Consider the following 20,388-nt stretch of genomic DNA (forward strand, 5'->3'; position numbering starts at 1 on the left):
ATTGACAGACCTTTTCACCAATTACTACAAGCCACAATCAACCTTAGAGGCTGACGCGGAAAACTAGAAAAGCATCTTTTTTTTTCTACAACCGGCATGTAAATACTACTTAGCTGCGCTTTGCATAGATACAATTATCTTAAGTTTGATGTTAGAATAGTTCATTTAAATGTATCCAACCGTTACAGAACTTTATAGCTAGGTGTATACCAGTTAGTGAAGGGTGCTACTGTCATGATAGCGTGATTGAGTCTGTTTGGGTGAGAGATGCTGTCCCCTTGCCTTCCACAGATGCGGCTCCTCTCCTGCTCCATTATTCTTGTTTTGCTTTTTCAAGCCGGCGACACCAAGAGAGATTTAAAAAGCGCCTGCAGCACCTGCCATCAAATTACTGAGAACTTCAACAAGGTCAGAGATCTTTTCAAAACACTCGTCTTGCTTGCACTGCCGTGCTACAGTATTCAGTATCATGGAACAAAATAGTATTTTAGGCATAACTGTCAGGTGAAAGGAAATCCATACACGCCTTAATGCATTTAATTTCTGCTTTTTGCTTTAAATATGTGACGGGCATTTATGCTCAGTCCCTTTTAATCTGGCATTCCTAAATACAATTCAGCGCAGTTAACTGCTTTTAGAAATTGCTGTCAATTATTGCTAAAATCCGGCTTATCAGAAACGTTTGTTTGGAAAACTTTATAAACAAACTGCACCATGAACACAGCAGAAAGGTCAGGTGTGAACTTTGAGAAGATGAATCAGTATTAGATTATAAACCAATGTCACCAGTAAGGCATATCTGATAAGTCGACCTCATTGATCTACGTGGAAAACCTCTTCCTCTTTCCATTTGGTATAAATAATTTGGGTTTGTGGTTTTCTTCTCTCTTTTTTTTTCAGGGCTATGACAGAACAGCAAAGCAGAACTTTGGAGGAGGCAACACAGCCTGGGAGGAGAGAAAGCTGTCCAAGTATGAGACAAGGTGAGACGAGTCCAGATCGTCCTGTCCTCTGCTAACTCCAGGTCAACCTGATGCAGAGCTGTTTGACCTCGGCAGTGGAAGCTTATCTACGCTTTTAGATAACAGATCATTAAACAACAAGGTTGCACCAAATGGAGAACCTTTACTTTCACTAGTCACTTCCTTTTCCTCTATGCCCTGTGTGGATATATCTATGTCTGTCTTCCTGCAGTGAGATTCGCCTGATGGAGATCTTGGAGGATCTGTGTGATAGCAGCAGCTTTGAGTGCAACCGCATGGTGGAGGAACACGAGGAGCAATTCGAGACCTGGTGGTTTAAAAAGTGGGTGTCTGGTGAGATTGACAAAGGACCTGTCAATGAGCATGAGATAATGTTCAAAAAAGTGTTTAAACATAAGCAATTATCTAATCTGGGACCTTTTTGTACCTGAATTATTTCACGATCAGTTCACAAGTTTTTGCAGTAAGTTTCTGCATTAATTGAAGCCCACCTCTCCCCATTTCATCCCCTTCTGCGATGCAGGAAAACCAAACATCCAGATCTGCATAAATGGTTCTGCATAGACACTATCAAGGTCTGCTGTCCAAAGGGAACATTTGGACCTGACTGCAATGGTAAGGAACGATTCTAATGAAGCCAGAGGAAGAATAGATCTGGCTGTAATATTTGATGCACCAATGATAATAATAATTTTGTTTCTGAAGCTTGTATAGGGGGCTCGGAGAGGCCGTGTCACGGAAACGGGGTGTGTGACGGCGACGGGACCCGCGGAGGCAACGGGAAGTGCAGCTGTGACCACGCCTATAAGGGGGAGTTCTGCTTGGACTGCGTCGACGGGTATTTCAACGAAGTCAGAAACGATACCTTCTCTTTGTGTACAGGTAAACTTTAGGCTAACTTGTACAGGAATCGACATGGTTCAGTGAACTGGTCAGTGATTCAGGGTCTACATCCTCCCATAGAGTGCGACACGTCGTGCAAGACCTGCACCGGCGCAACCAATCAGGACTGTGACGAGTGCAAGGAGGGCTGGGAGGAGGATGACCAAGAAGCTTGTGTCGGTAGGAGGAACACCGTCCTGTTCTGCAGACCCTATGTGGGATTTAATTGTAAAGAAAGACTTGGTGTAGGGTTGCACATTTTGAAACTGATAGATTTGTGTTGTCGGCCAAATGATTTGCAGATGTGAACGAGTGTGCCAAAGAGCCCTCACCGTGCAAAGAGGATCAATACTGCCTTAACACTGAAGGTTCCTACTCCTGCAATGGTAAGGTTCAGATTAGTTTCCTCAGATTAAAGGGGGAAAAATTCAGAAATGATAAAATAATCACAATATTTTCAATCTTTTCACAGCAGCTGAACATTGAATTAATTCGCTTTGATCGGCTTGAACTCATACAGGTTGTGACGAGGCGTGCACCGGCTGCACTGGAGGTGGTCCTGATGAGTGCCAGGCTTGTGCTGAAGGGTACCAGGATGTAGAAGGAACCTGCACTGGTAGGATGGAAATATTTTAGTAGATTGTAAATTATTGAGGAAAAGAACTGTATTACCATGTGTACAGAGTCATTTTTACAGTTATCTTTTGCTTATTGCTGTACTTGTTTTCTAGATATTGATGAATGTTCACAGTCGGACCCTGCGTGTGTGAAGGAGAACCAGGAGTGTGTCAACAGTAAAGGCAGCTTCATCTGCATCTGCTCCAGTGGCTATGAGGAGAAAGATGGCGAGTGTGTCCAACAAAGCGGTGAGGGTCAATGTGTTAAATACTCAAACATTTCACCGTTGGTAGCACTACTCTCACCTTTTTCCTTCCTTTGTCGGTAGATGAAAAGGAGGAGTCTGAAGCATCGGAGACGACTCCAGGGCCACACAGGGAGCTCTGATGTTGAAACTTGGACCAGTATATGAACGAACTGAACCTCATGACTTTTTTTTTTTTTTTTTTACTTGGACCGCAATCAATATACCACCTGTTTTCAAAACCCACCAGTGTTTTCCAGTAGTGGAATTGGACAGAAACAGGACATTTTATGCCACTGTTCATTTGTTTTAATAATTAAAGTTGTTTCAATAAAAGTGAATAATGTTGAATTCAATGTGATTCTATTTTAACTAATCAAATACTTTCCATTTTATTTTATAACTTTTAGAATGGAGCAAGTTTAACTGAAGCAGTAAATTAGTGGAAAATCAAAAGAGGAAAATGGTGTTGGGCTTAGGGCAACTTTGTGTTGCAGTAATTTGAAATCACCACATGATGGCAGTGTTAAGTTGCTTTTCAGAGGCTCAGTAAAGGAGCCAATTGGTAATAAGTTGCATAAATGTATGCACAAGTGAACACAATAAAATGGATATTCCTTAATTTAAATGATTAAGTAAAACGTTAGTTTTACAACGCAAATGCTGGGAAGTCAAAACGGCAAGTCAACTGCTACAAAACAAAATCATAGGAAGTTAAATTTGTTTTGGAATGCTATTAAACTGAAATACAAGGTCTGAGTTTTGCTAAAGTTTGGTAGTTTTGTAATGTAAAAAATACGTTTGGCATTTTGAACACAAATTGATTTAGACATTTTATTTTGAAGTTTCGAGTTATTTGAATTAACCATTTTATTTGACAGTTTTCAACGTTGTTTTTTTTTTTTTTTTTTTTCGCAAGCTAAAAGAAACATGTCACGCCTACATTTGTAAAGCTTTGAGGAAAAACTGGCCGACAACGCAGGAGACATTTTAAATGCAATCGTGTTGCAGTGACTTGGGATTGCCACACGATGGCAGTGTTGGCTGTTGAAATTTCGATCTTCAGCGCTCACGTCTGGAATGGATCCAGAAAGCGCGGGATGCTGTGTCGGTGTTTTAAATCATCTTTGCTGCGCACTCAGTGTCCTTAATAATACAGTATTTCCTCTTACATTGATCCAGAGTTTCCTTTACAATCTGTGGTAATAAAAGTACATTTCCCTACTCTTAAAGCTTAATTATTTAAGAGATTAGTCTTAATCTAGATTACTTTCCTCGAACTGGGCACAAGGGGAGGTATTCATGTTTCTTACCAACAATTGCCCACCCTTCAGTCTCTCCTCCTGATCAACCCTTTCCGCTATCTTTGGGATGATGTAAGTTGTTTTGATTTACTCGATCTTGCTGAAGGTGGAAGGAGCAGCCAGTTGAGACCTGTCTGAGCCAGCAGCAGAGATGCAGAGTTGCCCTACTCCGACCCTCGCACTCAGCATGCTGGGCTCATCACTGCGGAGGCATGGATTACACTGTTAGAACTATCTCGTGTTATTAAATATTTTATCCATAACTCAAAGGAGAAAGTGTTTGCTTTAGGAGATGGATGATATGAGGTACTTGGCAAGAAGAGAGCATCAGCGTGAGTCAGCATCCTGACTAATACATGAGTCAGTGTACCTAATACTGATGCTGCCCTTTTAGGTGAATTTAGCCTTCATCAGATGCATATTTGATATGATGTTTTATGTCCTGGAGATGAGATGTGCTCCACTGAGCCTACCTCAGTAACAGCTTTAGTGGGAAAGTCTGTTGCAGGAACCTGAGGCTTAATGACAGTCAAAGCAGATTTGCTTTTTCCTCACTTGTGCCTTCTCCCAGTGCTAACTAGAAACAACCGATAAGAGCCAGGAGGCAAATGAACCAGTCTTGTAGAGGTACAGCATTCTCTTTGTAATATCTTGACTGATCTCTTTAGATTTTTTTCCATGTTGTCACACCAGGAAGCATTGTATTTAAGTAGTTCCTTAAGGTATGTCCACGGGGGCATATTTAACAACCTCAGATGTTGTGAATTAACCTATCAGAAGCTTACAAAGCTTTGACATCACCTTGTGGATTTCCCCAAATTGCCTAAAATTGCTTTTTGTATATGTACACTTCTGACTTGGCAAATTACTCTTGGGCCACATCTTAAATTCATTTACCTTATGAATAACTTGAAAATGATGCAACAACTGTTTCACCCTCTGGGAAAAGAAAACAATACTCCTTCATGACTTTCTGATTTTCAGTGCTTTGAACTTGTGACCCGTTTGAAGACCGCTCCTTTAACCACCAGGCTTTCCTTTTGTTGGGAATTGTTTATTCTGAATGCTGGCCTCCCCTTCCGTGCGGTAAAGCGACCTAGCTTCAGTTTTGCACATGCATGCGAGCATGCTCGCTCGCTCTGTGGTTGGAGGGGCACCCCGATACTTTCTTTTAACCTTGGTGGTTTTCCGCTGCCAGTAAACCTCAGCTGTGAAGCACATGGTCCAGCTGTAGCAGGGTGACTACTAGGACGCTTCCAAAGATGGAAAACACAGGGACACATGGGTGATAGTACCAAAATCTGTATTCAGTGTTTTTCACCTCTCTCTTCTTGTTCAGTGGCATTTCTTGGGCATCTAAATCTATTGCTCTTCTTCTTCCTCAGTCATCAGGGGTTTCATCTCAAACCAGCTTTTTTCCCAGAGCTATCCTTAGCCGAAAGTCTTCATTGTTCCATTATAGGCCGGTGGGACGGGGATAATCACAGTGCTGAGATGCTCTAAGGGAAACTGCATGTTAAACTAGAAGCCAGATGTGGCACCATGTGCTTTTGTTGTCTGTCAGCGGTCTGCACTGCCTCTGATGTCAGGCACTCCTTAAACTTGCTGCCCTCTCTGATGCGGTCAGCTTCGCCTTGTTTTCGGCCAGCTGGGCTCCCAACCGCCGACGATTAGGCCGGACAAATTGGACGCCGTGGGCTGGAGCTCTGTGAGCTCCAGCCCACGGCGCTGAAAGGTGCAAAAAAAGTGATCTTGGTGATCTTGGCCTCTTTTCTTATAAGATGCAGACATTGACAGGAAGTGAAAGCATTAGAAGAGGGTGGAACAGCTGGAGCCATTTGCCTTGGGTTGAGGAGAGGGAAATTGGAAATCTGCTTTGTGAAAGATGTCTAACTCACCGGCTCGCAGCTTGTGTGACCCCTGGAGCTCAAATGACCCCCACATGCCCCTCAAATGAAGAGATTCCTAAATTTTCATAAGGAGAAGAAAAAGTAAAAAAAGTAATAATAGTGAAGTGCAATAACCTGGTTGCATAAATGTGCATCCTTAAACTAACACTAACTTGTTGAAATATGTTTAGGATTTATTTGCTGTGCATCCTACTGATGCCCCAAACTGCCTAAATTTAACAAAAATATAAACCCTCATCACAGCAGTTCCCAAGTTTGTGGTTCCATCTGTGCAGCATCTTAGCAGAAAACAGCAGAATCAAAAGCACTTGATCAGATGTCTTTTCTCCTTAAACAGACTGCCACAGTTGGATTGTATGTTTGGTATTTCCCAGAGTAAATTCAATTGACCTTTGGTGAGAAAAAACAGGGAAACATAATCTATATCTGAATTATTTAGGTCACAAGATTTTCTTTTTTCCACCAAAAGAAAACACACAAAGGCCCTTAAGCAGTAGAGAATTCAATAACTCTGTTTTGATCGCATGTGCAGAAATTAGATTCTACCTGAGACCATTTCAACTCAATAACAATCCCAGCTTTTTTTAATTATTCAGTGGGTTTTGTTGCCTTGTTTCATTGCGCTGAGAATGAAAATCTTTCAATTGTTTGTAATTTTCTTATTTACTTCAACATGGTATTGTTTTACTTTCTTTTGTACAATCCACTGTGGCTGGACTGTTTTCAGAGGGGTACTCCTTCCTATTCTGAGTGTTGAACAGAGACTGCCTTTACAATGATCTGTTTGATCCTGAAGCCAGGGTCCAGGTCTAGAATTGTCTCTCTGTATGTGCAGGTGTGCACATGTGCTGAGCATAACAGGGTGATGAGATTAGGCCCAGCGTGCTTTCCGTGTACAGCAATACGTCATGAATGAATCATTGGCCTCTGATCTTTTGCAGCCATCAGGAATGAGAGGAGACAGATAGGAGACTTTGATCTCAGGGCTGTAGGCTTAAGTCCTTTGTCTGTTGAGATGCAAATAAAAATGAAAACATTGAGACACTTCATCTGCTTTTGCTCTAGCTATTACTACATTAATGAAATAACTACCTATAGTGGCTGTGGAACAGTGAACCAGATCTTTACGCTCATGGAATTGCTGAGTTGTTCGTGGTACTTTGGTTGCATTGTCCACATCTGCAGAAGGATTACAACAGTCTTGGATTACAACAGGGTTGTTTTTAAGGGATAATTGGTACTTGTCAAAGGAAGTGCTGTGTCTGTTTTTCTGGCACAAAGTGTAACTTGTTCCCAGGACAAGGTGGACTGTGTCCGATTGTGGTGTTTATGGACTGCAACTCAAGGTGCATTTGTAACGAGAATTTGGGAACCTCAGGGTCTCACCTTAGCTTGTTGCAGATGCTCTAACAGCATGTGGCAATGGACCACCAGGAAAGAGGCTGATTGCTTTCCTTAGGGTAGTGGGTCAGTCTGAGGCGCAAGAGGAGACTTTCAAATAACTTGTCTTGTTCACCAGAGAGAACTGTGGGTATATGGGTTGAGACTTTGCCGGGAGTAATGTGGTCACTGCTATGGTCTGTCACGGTGAAGACAGAGGAGAATCAAAATGAGACTCCAATGGTGATCAGATATAGTTCATGGCCAAAAGGAGAAATGCTGGAGACAACAAGCTGAAATAAGCGAGGCAGTTACATTACTCTGTTTTCTCTGAAAAGAACCCTTTCAAAAGAAATGTAAACTGCAGCAAAAAAAAAAATTGACAGGAAATATTTGTGGTTTTAAAAACCGTGACTATCTATTCCCAAGATACACCTTTTTACCATTAGTCAGCTCAGGCTCCCTTTGGCAATCCTTCAAACACACTTTGTAACACTGAAGATGTACTTAAAACTTAGCAGGTACCTCTTTTACTGCTAGACCGCTCTGTCCTTTTGGTATGTGGGGGGGGGAAACATCTGGGGTTCTCCTGGAATGCCTCAGACCAAGATGCTTAGCAGTAGATCCTTTGAGCCATGTGGATTGGGCTTCTTTCCTAAAACCACTATGAGATCCCTTTTTTTTTTTTTTTTATCGGGGAGCTTTGGAGTCCAGATGCATGCCTCAGTCCCTGTGTTATGTCCAAAGAGTTAATCTTTGGTAGAAAGTTGTTGTGCAAATGGTTGGAGAACATCAAATGTCTAACCAATTGATGTTTTACCTCAACATATTTTTGTATTATACTAAGATGGTTTTAATTCTTTAGCATGCTGCTTCAGCATCTAGAAGGAAGAAAAGTTTGTAATTTAGTGCAACATTCCCCCTTCAGATAAGTCATCCTTGGATGGTGTGCTTGGAGAAGGAGCCGGGGCAGCAGAGCAAAAACCTTTTTCTGTATCACCAGAATTTTCTTTTCACAACTGTAAGGAAGACTGTAAGACTTGATCTCTATTGCAAGATCTAATGAAGCCTGATGTAGCACTGATGACTCCTAACATTGATCCATCTATCCAGGTGTCAGTGCAGAAGATCAGCCATGTATACTTTGTGTCCTGAATCTTTGTTGCATTTCTTAGTGAAGGCCAAAGTTGCCAAATGGTTGAACTATCGTTGCCTACTATGGGAGACGACTAGTGTATAGACTTTGTTGACTAGTCACAGCTTTCTTAACAAGTCCCCTGGCTGCTTAGACTACAAAAAATAGGAATGGTGACTCTCCAATTCCTTGTTTGAATCTTCTAACATCTGCAGAAAGATCCATTGAGTTTTATTTTTTTGTTATTCCTTCATCCTTCCAGGGTTGGTGTATCTTTCTGGTGGTCAATGGATAAGAGCTGGGATTCACCCTGGACAGGTAAGGAAAATTCAGCTTCATCAATTTGGAATTCTTCAATGAGTAATAGTTTTCATAAATATTCACATAGAGTACCTTTTTTCATGGTGGAATTCCCTACTAACCTGCATTATACTTCTATTATAAAGCACAGGGAGTCCTGTACAGCCGTTTTTGGGATCAGGCACGTGGTTTATCTGTTGCAGCACCATGTAACTAACGCTCAAATGTTGCATGTGTGCAGGTAGTAAAATGTTAGACATTCCCCCTTCAGAGAAGTCATTCTTGGATGGCTACAGAACCTAACACGGAGATCCCATAAGCACACCAATAAAGTCACAGACAGTCGGAGCCAGATGTTCAGCAGCTGGTCGAAATAGCAACGTCAGGTATGTTCTTATCCTTGTCAAAAACACTTTGAGCAATATTTCTACTGGAAATAAATGTAAAGAAAATATATTTGTAAAAAAAAAAAAAGAAAAGAAGCTGCATCAGGGGTTGTGCGTCTGGAAGCATGACCTATCTAATATTGGGTTTGCAATGAATTAGCAGGATTTTGCATTGTTCACCTATTGTAACACCTGCGGCATTTATAAGACACTTTCTGGTTACCCACATCAAAGGCATTTTTCTCCTGCACTGCTGGACCCAACTTCAAAGCGATTTCCAGACCTTTTTTTTTTGTCCAAAACCAGCTGTAAAACCCCAGTGGAGGCGGAGACCTCTGTTCCTTTCTCCATATAGCAGTGTGTTGTTGCCATGGCGCTCAGGTGGTGTTGACACTGGAGGGTGTAAACAGGACGGAAGGGAACAAGGAGTTGATGAGTAGGGGAGAGAAGGAGTCACAGATGACACAAGTCTTGGCGATAAATTGCATTGCTAAGGGTGGAAGAGCAAGAGTTTATGCTTACTGTTACAAAAACATGTTTTTCTCATGAATTTGTTCTTTATTGTATTTGTTTTTATTTTTTTTTCCTTTCAGAAACCGCAACTTTTTCTGAAATAACTCGTAATAACGTCTATGGCTTTTTAACAGTTATGCTTTTGTCCCTTACAGATTTCTTTTGTTTTTGCTTTTTGGCACAATTTAATGTTTTAGATTACTAAACATCCTTTACACATCAGACAAAAGTAACCGGAATAAATACAAAAGATGATGATTCACTTATTAAAGGAAAAAAAGCTCTCAAACTAAATTGTCTCATGTGAGTACATAATTGGTGCCTTGTTAACTAACCCAGGTTTGATTACTGTTTGAGTAATTAAGAAATCACTGTAGTAGAACCTGTCTTACAACACAAAGTAGGCCTCACAAAGATACGCATCACGCCTCATTCTAAAAAAAAAAATTCAAAAGGAGATGCAAAACAAAATCAGGAATATCTAAAAGTCTACAAAGCAGCTAAAAACTGACTTGAGAGCTACTATTAACGAATGAAGAAAACATTGAGTGGTGGTGGACCTTCCAAGAAGAGGCTGGCCTACCAAAATTACTTCAAAAGTGCATTCACATTACATACATGAGGTTGCAAAACAATCCAGAGTATCTCTAGCACAGTATTTTTTTCACAATTTTTTAGAAAAAAAAATTCTAACCTTTGACATTTTTTCCATTACATGTAAAAAATGTGTAATTTTTACACATTTTTTAAAAATTACACATTTTTAAAAAATGTGTAATGTGTATTTACACATAATAATTTATGGATTTATAATCCATAAATTATTATGGATTTAAATCCATAATAATTTAAATCCAAATTATTATGGATTTAAAGTGATAGGCCAACACAAAGTAGAGCAAAACTGCTGGAAGATGAATTTTTGTGTCTTTTGCAGCTTCTACCAGGTTTTCTTATGCCATCGTCTTCTATTTGGCTCCCCCCAAATAGAAAGGTATCCCCACGGTCTGCTGCTTCCACCTCTGTGTTTCACCGACTTATTGAAGCTGACAAGTAGTGCTACTTTCCCTCCTCACATTGTGTTTTACACGTAGGCCAAAAGGTCAAGCTGCTGACTAACGCTGGAGATAATTTATGTGTATTTAAAGTTACTCTCTTCCAATCCAATTTGTGATAGTTGTTTTGTCGTGTTAAGCAGCATGTGCTCAAGCTCCAACTTTCACGACCCAGTCGGTTGTACTCTCAGAATACAACAAACTACAGCTGGAGCTCCAAAACATTCTCTCATCTTCCTCCAGCTTCCTAAACGTGGCTCACTCTGATCCTCGTTTTATTGAATTGTTTAGTGGACGTGTTCCATCGCAACATAATAAGAGGGGACGCAGTTCTCTTATGAACCTTCAAAAGCCACATGAAAGCGAAGCGCAGTCTATTGCGAGCAGCAAACAACGTGCCCTTCGCGGGCTTCTGTGTCACTCGGCGTGGAACTCATTTCCTGGCCGCTATCGCTTCATATGGCTTTGTTTTTTCTGGATGGGGACCCCAGAGAAGAGAGAGCAGCGATCACAGGAGGGCTCAGCAGCTTATCCTCGCTGACCACCACACTGATGGCGGTTATGCAACGGAGAGGGCTACTCTCGGTCAGCACAAAGGGTGATTCGCGTTCAGTTCAACAACCTTCGGGGGGAAAAACAAAATCTGGTGTTTTTCTACGACTGGAGTTCTTATAAAGCCTCGTTTCGAAGTGCAGCCTTCTTCCTGAGCACCAGTTAGGCATTTTCTGTCTCGAGCGTCTCAGCGGGTCGGCTTTGAAGGAAAAAAAAAGAAGAAAAAAAAAAGAGTGCGTTCCGTATTGAAGTCTGTGCTGATGATTCTGCAGTCAGAGTGAGCACTGCTGGGTCAGCTAAGCCTTGCCTGTCACCTCTCTGTCAGCTCAGCACTTTTGGACATATATCTGCCATGTAGAACTGCCGGTCCACTGGCATTCCCCGCAGTATCTCAATGCACTGAAGCGTACCCAACGCATCCTGCTATTCACATTGAAGGTTTTCAAGTTAGGTGCTAAAGTACTTCTGAAATGCCTTTTCAGATTTGCAGGTTTACATGAAAGAATCATAAACATATTGAAGACTGAATTCAACATCTCTTAAATAACTAACTTTAAATTTAGAGATTCTGATGGAATCTAGAGATGCACTGAAAAGCTGACTATAGAACAGGATGTTTTTTTGGGGTTTTTTTTTTAGCTAGACTAAACATGGCTGGTTAGCCATCACATAGAGCCTGATTATTTAGGAAAATAATTATCTGAGAGCAAAAAAAATAATCACTGAAATTTTATTTCCAAATCGATCCATGATCCTCTAACTTGGGGGGGAAAAAAATCATAGATAAAAATAATAGAAAAGTAACTTACTTGGTCATTATGCAGCAGAACACCGAGTTCCACACCACTGATCCCAATATACACAAACCTTTCACAGCGGGAGCACATCAAAGGCAACACACATACTACAAAAATATGAAAGAACTTGATGTTCCACAGTTTTTTAAAATTAATCATAAGCAGACAAATGTTTGCTGTCACCGATATAATAACTTGGTCTGAATCCAATTTACCCTATAAAGCCTATTTCAAAGCATGTGATGTCGCCACTGCTCCTAATGCAAAGACGTAGTGACCACTGTTCTTCTATCCTCTTCTGTTATTGTCACTGAAATGAAGTTAAAATCAACTAGAACTGGAATCAGCAGGTCAAATCTTTAAAAATTAGGAGACCATAAATTAGCCAAGACCTTGATTGTTGCATCTTGAATTGAAATGCAGTACAAATAAAAAATAGTATACCATCAGAATTCAACATGGTATTTTTTTTGTCTTTGTTAATCAAGTTAAGTATACCACCCTTCAACTCCATATGAAGCCATATAAATAAATTGTGATAAGGGAGACTTTGTGTTCCTTTGGCTTAACTCCAGTTCTCCACTAGGGAACTTCGCAGAGTTCTTCTGTTACCATCTTCCCAGAGATCCACTTGTCTCCTCATCATCCAGCCTTGTTTGACACTGTTTCAGTAGTTTTTATGTTTTAGCTAGTGCTCACATAGTTCGATACAGGCAAGTTAAGCAATTAACAAAAATTTTAGGCTGTTTTTGTTGTGAAATTAAAAAAGAGTGGACTGTCCCTTTAATCTTTTAGAAACACCAATACGTGGTTTTTCTCTGATTTTGATGATCTACGTCTTTTAATCTTTGAACACTAGGTGTCACCCTGCATGCAGGAGGTGATCCGTCAGGTTTCGGACGGCTGCCCACACATGGCGAGCTGCTGGCCAGAAAACATGTGGACCCACGAGGAGCCGAGAGGCCAGAGACAGCTGTGGATGGGAATCGGTCAGCAGGGGTGGTCTGTCTTGTTTTACAGTCCTCAGCTGCATGGGCCTCTTCTCCTGAGGACTTGAATCTTTTATTATGGTGTTAAAGAGGCTGATCCTCGGTGTAGCATTGCAAACAACTTAACTGTAGTTCTTATATGGCCTTTGGGTAATGATCATTAGTCACATAGGCCTTGTTTTGGGGTAAAGTTGAATTGCATGTGTAATTTTAGATATGTTTAGTTACTATAAAATACCCTTTTCATTTATTGTGACATTATAGCCAGAAATCATATGCATCTTTTTGGAATTGTATGTGATAAACCAACACAGAATAGTGCCAACTAAAAGGAAAATGATGCGAATCAATCAAGTTCAAAATAATGCCTTCAGAAGTCCCCTTGTTTGTATGAAACCCACCTGTTTGCAGTGTAATCTTTGTGTAAATACAGCTGTTCTGTGAAGACCTCAGAAGATTGTTAGAGGACATCATAGAAGAAACAGCATCAGTGAAGTGGTTTAAAGCAGGATTAGAGTATAAAACAATATCTTAGCGTATACAATATCTTTTACATCTCAAAGAGCACTGTTCAGTCCATCACCTATCTGAGAAGCAGCAGAGATCACCATGGTAACTCTAGAGGAGGAGCAGGGAGCACTAACTCAGGTGGAAACATTATTGCACATACTTCAAAAACTTTACGATAGACTTATTAATCAGTAGTCAGTCATTTACGGACTAATAATTCACAAATAGAAGCATTTTTGGAAAGACTGATGTATAAGAAAGTCCTCTGGCCAGATGGGACCACAGCTGGACTTTTTGGCCTACTTGCAAAACGATTTTGAGGTGGAAAAGTAACCACTTCATATCCACTTGACTGTCAGCATGGCGAAACGTGGCAGCGGCATTATCAGACTCTGATGTCTTTTTTCAATAAGGAGAGATAAGCTGGTCAGAGTTGAAAGCAAACCTGTTAGAAGCTACAAAAACATGGCACAGAGGTTCAGCTTCCAGCAGGACAGGGATCCTGTAATCTGGGGTATGAATACTGCAAGGTTGATTCTTTTAACACTTATTGTCCAATAAAAACCTTCTTTCCTTGTCGCAGTTTCTTTATGGTCTAAAATCTATCCAAGAGTCGGTTAAGTGATGGTGACATAACATTCAGTCTTTGATGTGCAGATTTGATCAGGAAATTAGCCGCCTTCCAAACTTTTGTCCCTTCACAAGCAGGGAGGAAGAAGAAAAAAAAACAAAAATTGAGAAGAGAGAAAAAGAGCTTCCGGTGCTTTTCATTCTGTTGCAGAAAATGTAAATTAAGCGTGTGACCAAATGACTACACAGCTTGATCTGGCAGGTTTTACATAATGCTGGAAGCTGGTCAGGTTTCCCGTAGCCAAGCACTAGCAGCTACGACTTGGCGCACATCCTGTTTCTGGGGCTATTTAGCCACGGCTGTGAATGGCTCCGGTGGAGAAACGCGGTGGAAGCGTCTCCGATTGCAGAGAGGAGGAAAAGGCGGCGAAGCGGCCCACTCACCAGCTTGCTGCGGCCCCCGCGCGCAGACATACACAAACCCCCGCACGTAGTGAGGAACAAGAACATATTGGCAGCCACCACGGCTGATGCACAACCTCCAAAGCCATCAGGTGTAGAACCGTAAACGGCAAACCTTAAATTGCACGTGAATTTAGCTGACGCCGAACACAAAGGGCTACACACACTCTTTTGACTCTTTCCATCTTGTTCTCCCTCCTACACACTGACACGCTATCACACATGTTTGTACGTGCCAGTACAGAACTCCCAGATGGACTACTACCAGAGCAGCAGTTGCATAACAATGGCCTGTTTTCTAGCCGCAAACTTTAAAGCGAGAACCAAGATGATTTTTTTTTTGACGATGTTAAGACACCGATGCTTTGCATGGCTGATAGAGCGTCAGTCTATTGTTTGGTTTTTCTTACGTGTGACATAAACTTCTATTTCTCACACCTTCAGTTGTCATTTATGTCAGTTGTGGTAACACATTTGGGATGTATGGCTTTAATTTTGTCACTGTGTTTTGCAAAACTATTAATATCCCTGAGATTTTTCACATTTTATCACACTACGATCACAAACTTTGATGGATTTTGTTGGTATTTCTTTGGATTAAATGGTCTTCTAACTTTTTTTTTCCTTTTTCTTTTTTTTACAAATTAAAATCAATTTTAATTTCAAAGCATTAAACATAGTTTCTTCCAGGATTTAGCTCCCACCTAAAGAAAAGCGTCCGCGTAGCATGATTCCACCACTATTAATGCAGCTCCATTGTGTTGGTTTGCAGTTGTGCCACTTGTGTCTTTTTCTTATTTTGAAGAATGGATTGAACAACCTTACTTAAACTTCTCCAAAACTCTATACCTGATCTCTCTGGTGTCTATCTTGGTCTTCATGATCCTTTTTTCTCCATTAATAGTCTCAAACCATCCTAAAATGTCTTCCAAGAACAACTGGATTTAAACTGAGTTGACTAATTGTTACAATCAGATGAAAGATTTTGGATACCTCATTAAATATTCAGACATCATTAACAAATACATATTAATTTACTTGCCACTAGGTAACCCAAACTAATTTTGTTTTACTGATTAAACTGCAGATGTAAAATGAGTTCTTAGCTGAAGAAATGGTTAGAACATCCTTCTTACATTCAGCTCAGAGATATTTGATTCGGTTTCCTGTTTCAGGTCAACCCATGTCATCTCAGTTACATCAAGATATGGGCCTTGACTCGATCCAGGACTTTCCATTTCATCCTTCTCAGTGAGTTGTTAGTGGATTTACTGGTATGTTTGGATTCACTCTCGGATTGCAGGGTCCAGTTCTGCTTAAGTTTGAGTTTTTCTTCCAGATGGTTTCACATTTTAAACACCTTGTGATACACAGTACAACTCATGGTGGGTCCCATGATTGTGAGCTAGTCAGGTCTTCCAACTCTATGCCTCAAAGTCCTATGATTGCATTTTAGGGTGTTGTAAAACTTCTTGGCATCCTGGTGTCTGCTTCCATGGTCAGCCAGACATGGGGATGTAGGCAGTCAGTAATCTTGCATAAGACATTTTTCAAATAAGACCTAAATTGAACATGTACATCATTCTCAACCCATCATTTTACTATTTACTGTTAAACATCAGGCGTCACTATTTGGCAGCAAAGCTACTTCAGACATACCCTAAAGTCAAACATTGAACGCCACCTATCATTTTCCTTCATCCACTTCTTAGTTTTACTTGTCTAGTATATAAAATCTGAACAAGTTTGTTGTTGTCACTTAGTAAGCGTGAATCTCTTTTTCAAGAATGTGTTAAATATAGCAGTCGTTTTATATTTTCTTTTGTACAGAACTTGTCTGTTACCAGTACATTAGAGTATTTCATAAAAGGAAATGTAAATCTTATCTGATTAATACATGGCTAGCACTGAAACAAATCAATAAACATGACTTGCAGATAATGGTTGCAAACTGTAATTTTGCTAAGACGGGGCTTACGCAACTGGAGATCACAAGAGAACAAGATGTGACTGTTAATCGGGTTCATCTCGCCTCTTTCCCCTGCCAGGCAGTCAAGCCCACTGTCCCTCACAACCCCACACTGTTGGCAGAATGCTACCATTTACAAGCTGCGGAGGAAAAGGCTTGGAGGTAGGGGTAACTGAGAACAGACGGAACCTCTGCCACGTACACATCTCTTAATCTTCGGTGACTCATGTTCTTCCCTTACGCCATGGTTTCTGTCATTTTTTTCCCCCCCCATTTCTCCTCGTAGTTCTGCTAAGCTAAACAACAGGTTTAGTGAGGGAGGTTATCAGCCCTCTGGATTTTGATCTAAACTGGGTGTTCGGCGTTACTTTCTGCCACCCCAGCAGGACCTATGGCCACCTTTGCGACCCATTAAAACGTCAAACTCAATTCCTTTTCAATCTTCTCTCTCTCTTTCTCCGTAGTTCATCTCTAAAAGCTGTTAAATATTGAACAATGAGGATTGTATCAAGCGCATGAGATGGTAAATTGCTGTTAGAAGTGGATTTTCTCTCTGTCATGTTTTGCGGTAGAGATGGTGAGGAAGATGCAGTGGACCCAGGTTTGAATTGAAGAAATTATGAGTTTATTGAGTAAAAAGGGGACGTGTCCGATGAAGACCCACTTCGATGCTTCGATGTTTGTTTCGTCTTGCTGAGAACCAAGTAACTGGCAACAAACGACGTCTCGCATCACCTGGGACACGTGACTGCTTCATTTTGCATGTCGGTTTTCAATATAAAAGCGCAATGAGCCGTGCTGGTTCATGGGGTGCTGTAGGTCATTTGGTTGCGCATCAGAGGAGAATATTTGTCTTCAGTGGCCAAAATAAAAGGAACATTGACCAACATATTTGATGTGTAATGATGATGGGACTCATCAAAATGTAATGTTTGTTACTGGTTTTCTCAGTTGTTGATTATGGTGTTTTTTTATGACTTTATATTTTTGTGATTTTATGATGTAAAGCTCTTTGACGTTCAACATATACCAGGATTAGATTGGCTACAAATCATTTTAATAATTAAAACATGAATGGTTTCATTGATTATCCTGTTACTAAACATGAGTTTGATGAAAACTTTGACAATATTGCATTTAGTAATTTTTGGAAGTATGATCCAACTGAGTGACAGGGCTGTTACTGTTTCACCAGCAGATGTCACTAGTGAGTGATGAATGAAGCATCGAGTAATGAACCTTTTTAAAAAGCACAGGGTTGGAAAGCTTCATGAGTCTTTATTTGCCCATCACTAGCTAAGAGCTCATAACTGGTGGCAAATGGTAGCATAATAGACATCTGACGGCAGACAAGAAGAGACACTAGACAAGGACCTGACAAGGAACACAGGTGGGATTAAATACACAGAGGGTAATCAGGGAAACGAGGCACAGCTGGGAACAATCAAGGGGTAGACAGGACAACACAAGACTCAATAGACACAGAAACCTAAATGAATACACAGAAAAAACCAAATCTTTACACTCTCTTTGTCTGTCTACCTCCCCCTACCTGGACCCATCAAACGAAAGCCAATACAATGTTGTTGAGCAGGCACTAACGCTCAGACAATGTTTTCTTGTCGTCTCTCTCTCCCACCTTGTTTGCAGCTCCTTGTGAGAGTTTTACAATCATCTCGGATGGTAATTGCACTCTAAACAATGGCTCTTTTATGTTGCTCACGGTTAGATGTAAGAGTCAGACCTCTGACTGCTGGTCATGGGGGGGTCTAGCTGCTGCATCTCTCTTATGAAATTTATCCTATTTATTTCTGGCTTAGTGAAGAAATTTTGTCTTCATCTCACATAAGAATCATCTGACCTTACCCACTCTAGTGTAGCTTCAAAGTGTTGGTGACGCAGATTGTTTAAAATCTCCAACCCTGGGTTCAATCTGGCTCAGAAATTGGAAATTACGTATAGTTGTATTTGGTCTGTTTGCCTTGTAAGTGTTTCTATAACTTGCACTCTTTGACATTTTCATGTGATGGGCCAAAACAAAATGATTTTCACAATTTAGATCAAAATGTATTGATCGTTGAAATATAACACAGAAAGCATGAAACTCATTCTGGAAGCTTTTGCCAATTAAGTCAACCTCTTTTCCTTAGAAAAGTGTGAGCTATGTAAGTGGAGGCTAATTGTGGAACAAAAATAATTCTAAACTGTACTTGTACTCAGACATTGCAGCAAGAAATTGTTAAAGTGAGGACAGTACCCAACTAGCATGTCCATGTGGACAGCGTAGGGATTTTGCCCGTGTTACACTTGCTCAGGAAATGCTGTAAAAGGTTTTGGGATTTGAACCCAGAACCTTCTTGCTGCTTTCCAACATCACTACAAACTGTCGCGTCGAGCGGCACGTGTTACAAATACACTGTCTTTATTTCCCTGAAGCCATTCCTTTTACTTTTAAGCTGAAGTGTTAAGCTTAGATCTTGAAAAATGAGGCTTTTCTCTGCTTTCTCAATCTTTACCTCACAGGTGACGTTTTCCACATCACTAATCTTCCATGTTGCATGAATGCGTCCTGTGTTCTCTGATGAAAGCGGCTGAATGTTGCTGATGCCCATAGGTTCTTTCAGCCAACAGGCTCCGCCCTGTGCTCCAGATGATAACAAAAGGGCCTGCTGCCTTCTCCAACCGATTAACCAAACAAATGCCACCATTGGCACAAAACTTGTCTGTAAATGCACGTGGGCATTCCTGACATGCTTGCCTGTTTATGTGACAGAGGGGGTCACAGGGGTTCATCCATTTATGAGTGTGTGTGTGTCATTGAGGCCATGTGTCCTGTATGGCTGAATGGACTTGGTGAACTCTAGGACTGAAATGTACAGTGTGTTATTTGCTCATCATGGCATCTACTGTACATGTGGTATCAATGAAGTTGGGTAACCTCATACTGACTTACAGTGCTGTGCAAAAGTTTTCACACCTTTTGAACCATTTCAAATTAAAATCCATTGTGTATTCCATGTAGTTCTAGCTAAAACGTTGATTGACAGACCACAACAGTGACTTGCTTTGAATGTATTAACACTGGCAGACCACATTTTTGTTGAGTGCACAATCACTTCCGAAATGTACAGACTGAATAACAAACCCACATGCAGTTGAGCTCAAAATTGCTCATATAGCTGGCAGATTTTAGTTGAAGGTCCAGACAAAGTCCAGATCTGAATATGACAGGAAAATGACAAGGAGACCTTCCAAACATAAAGACTTTAAGGTCATTTCCATATATTGTCAAAATATGAGTGGAAAAATGCAAAAAGCAAGATAGCAACTATAAGAATGCCATTGAAGATCCACTCATTACTGAGTTTTTAAATATTTTTGATGTGTAATTTGTCGTAAAATATCATTTAATTTTGTTTTTTCAAAACTACTGTTTATAATTTGTCTTATTACCTTTTTGAAAGAAAATCATTTTACACCTAAATCCGGAAGGGGGATAACTTTAGTTTTATCTGTAGTCTCTCCTAACATCAGTCATCAGTCAGATCCACATGGATCCACTGTTTCTTCAAAAAAATAGTTAAAATCTTTGGGAACAAAGAGTCTGTCAGGATGACGCACGGGTTTGTAGACAATCACCAACACAAACAAAGACCTCTCACTCAGCTGACTGACACTGAAGATGAGACATGTAAGCTACAAAGGATGCTCTGACATCAATAAGCGTCACTAAAGCATCCTTCGGTATTCCTCTCGTCTCCCTACGTGCAGTAAAGGAAGCTGTTTTTTCTTATGCCTTTGACAAATACATACAATGTTTGGTGGGGTT

General features: G+C 40.6%; 1 protein-coding gene and 2 long non-coding RNA genes across 3 annotated transcripts; 2 read left to right on the top strand and 1 right to left on the bottom strand.

Moving 5' to 3' along the window:
* Positions 1-82: 82 nt before the first annotated feature.
* On the top strand, positions 83-3,078 carry creld2 (cysteine-rich with EGF-like domains 2). Its single transcript, XM_015034834.1, has 10 exons — positions 83-408; positions 901-983; positions 1,195-1,305; positions 1,507-1,598; positions 1,689-1,865; positions 1,947-2,045; positions 2,168-2,251; positions 2,386-2,481; positions 2,597-2,731; positions 2,812-3,078. The coding sequence occupies exons 1-10, from the start codon at positions 268-270 to the stop codon at positions 2,868-2,870; spliced, it is 1,077 nt and encodes a 358-aa protein (XP_014890320.1). The 5' UTR covers positions 83-267; the 3' UTR covers positions 2,871-3,078.
* Positions 3,079-3,626: 548 nt separating this feature from the next.
* On the top strand, positions 3,627-9,921 carry LOC106948928 (uncharacterized). The gene is made up of 3 exons (XR_001425286.1): positions 3,627-4,103; positions 8,719-8,774; positions 8,998-9,921. It is a non-coding gene; the product is annotated as an uncharacterized LOC106948928 (long non-coding RNA).
* On the bottom strand, positions 6,223-7,420 carry LOC106948929 (uncharacterized). Its single transcript, XR_001425287.1, has 3 exons — positions 7,328-7,420; positions 7,034-7,120; positions 6,223-6,948 (listed from the first exon to the last, which is right to left on the bottom strand). It is a non-coding gene; the product is annotated as an uncharacterized LOC106948929 (long non-coding RNA).
* Positions 9,922-20,388: the final 10,467 nt, after the last annotated feature.

Source organism: Poecilia latipinna, unplaced genomic scaffold (assembly GCF_001443285.1).
Source record: "Poecilia latipinna isolate Pla-1442-1.1 unplaced genomic scaffold, P_latipinna-1.0 Scaffold314, whole genome shotgun sequence".
Classification (NCBI taxonomy): Eukaryota; Metazoa; Chordata; class Actinopteri; order Cyprinodontiformes; family Poeciliidae; genus Poecilia; species Poecilia latipinna.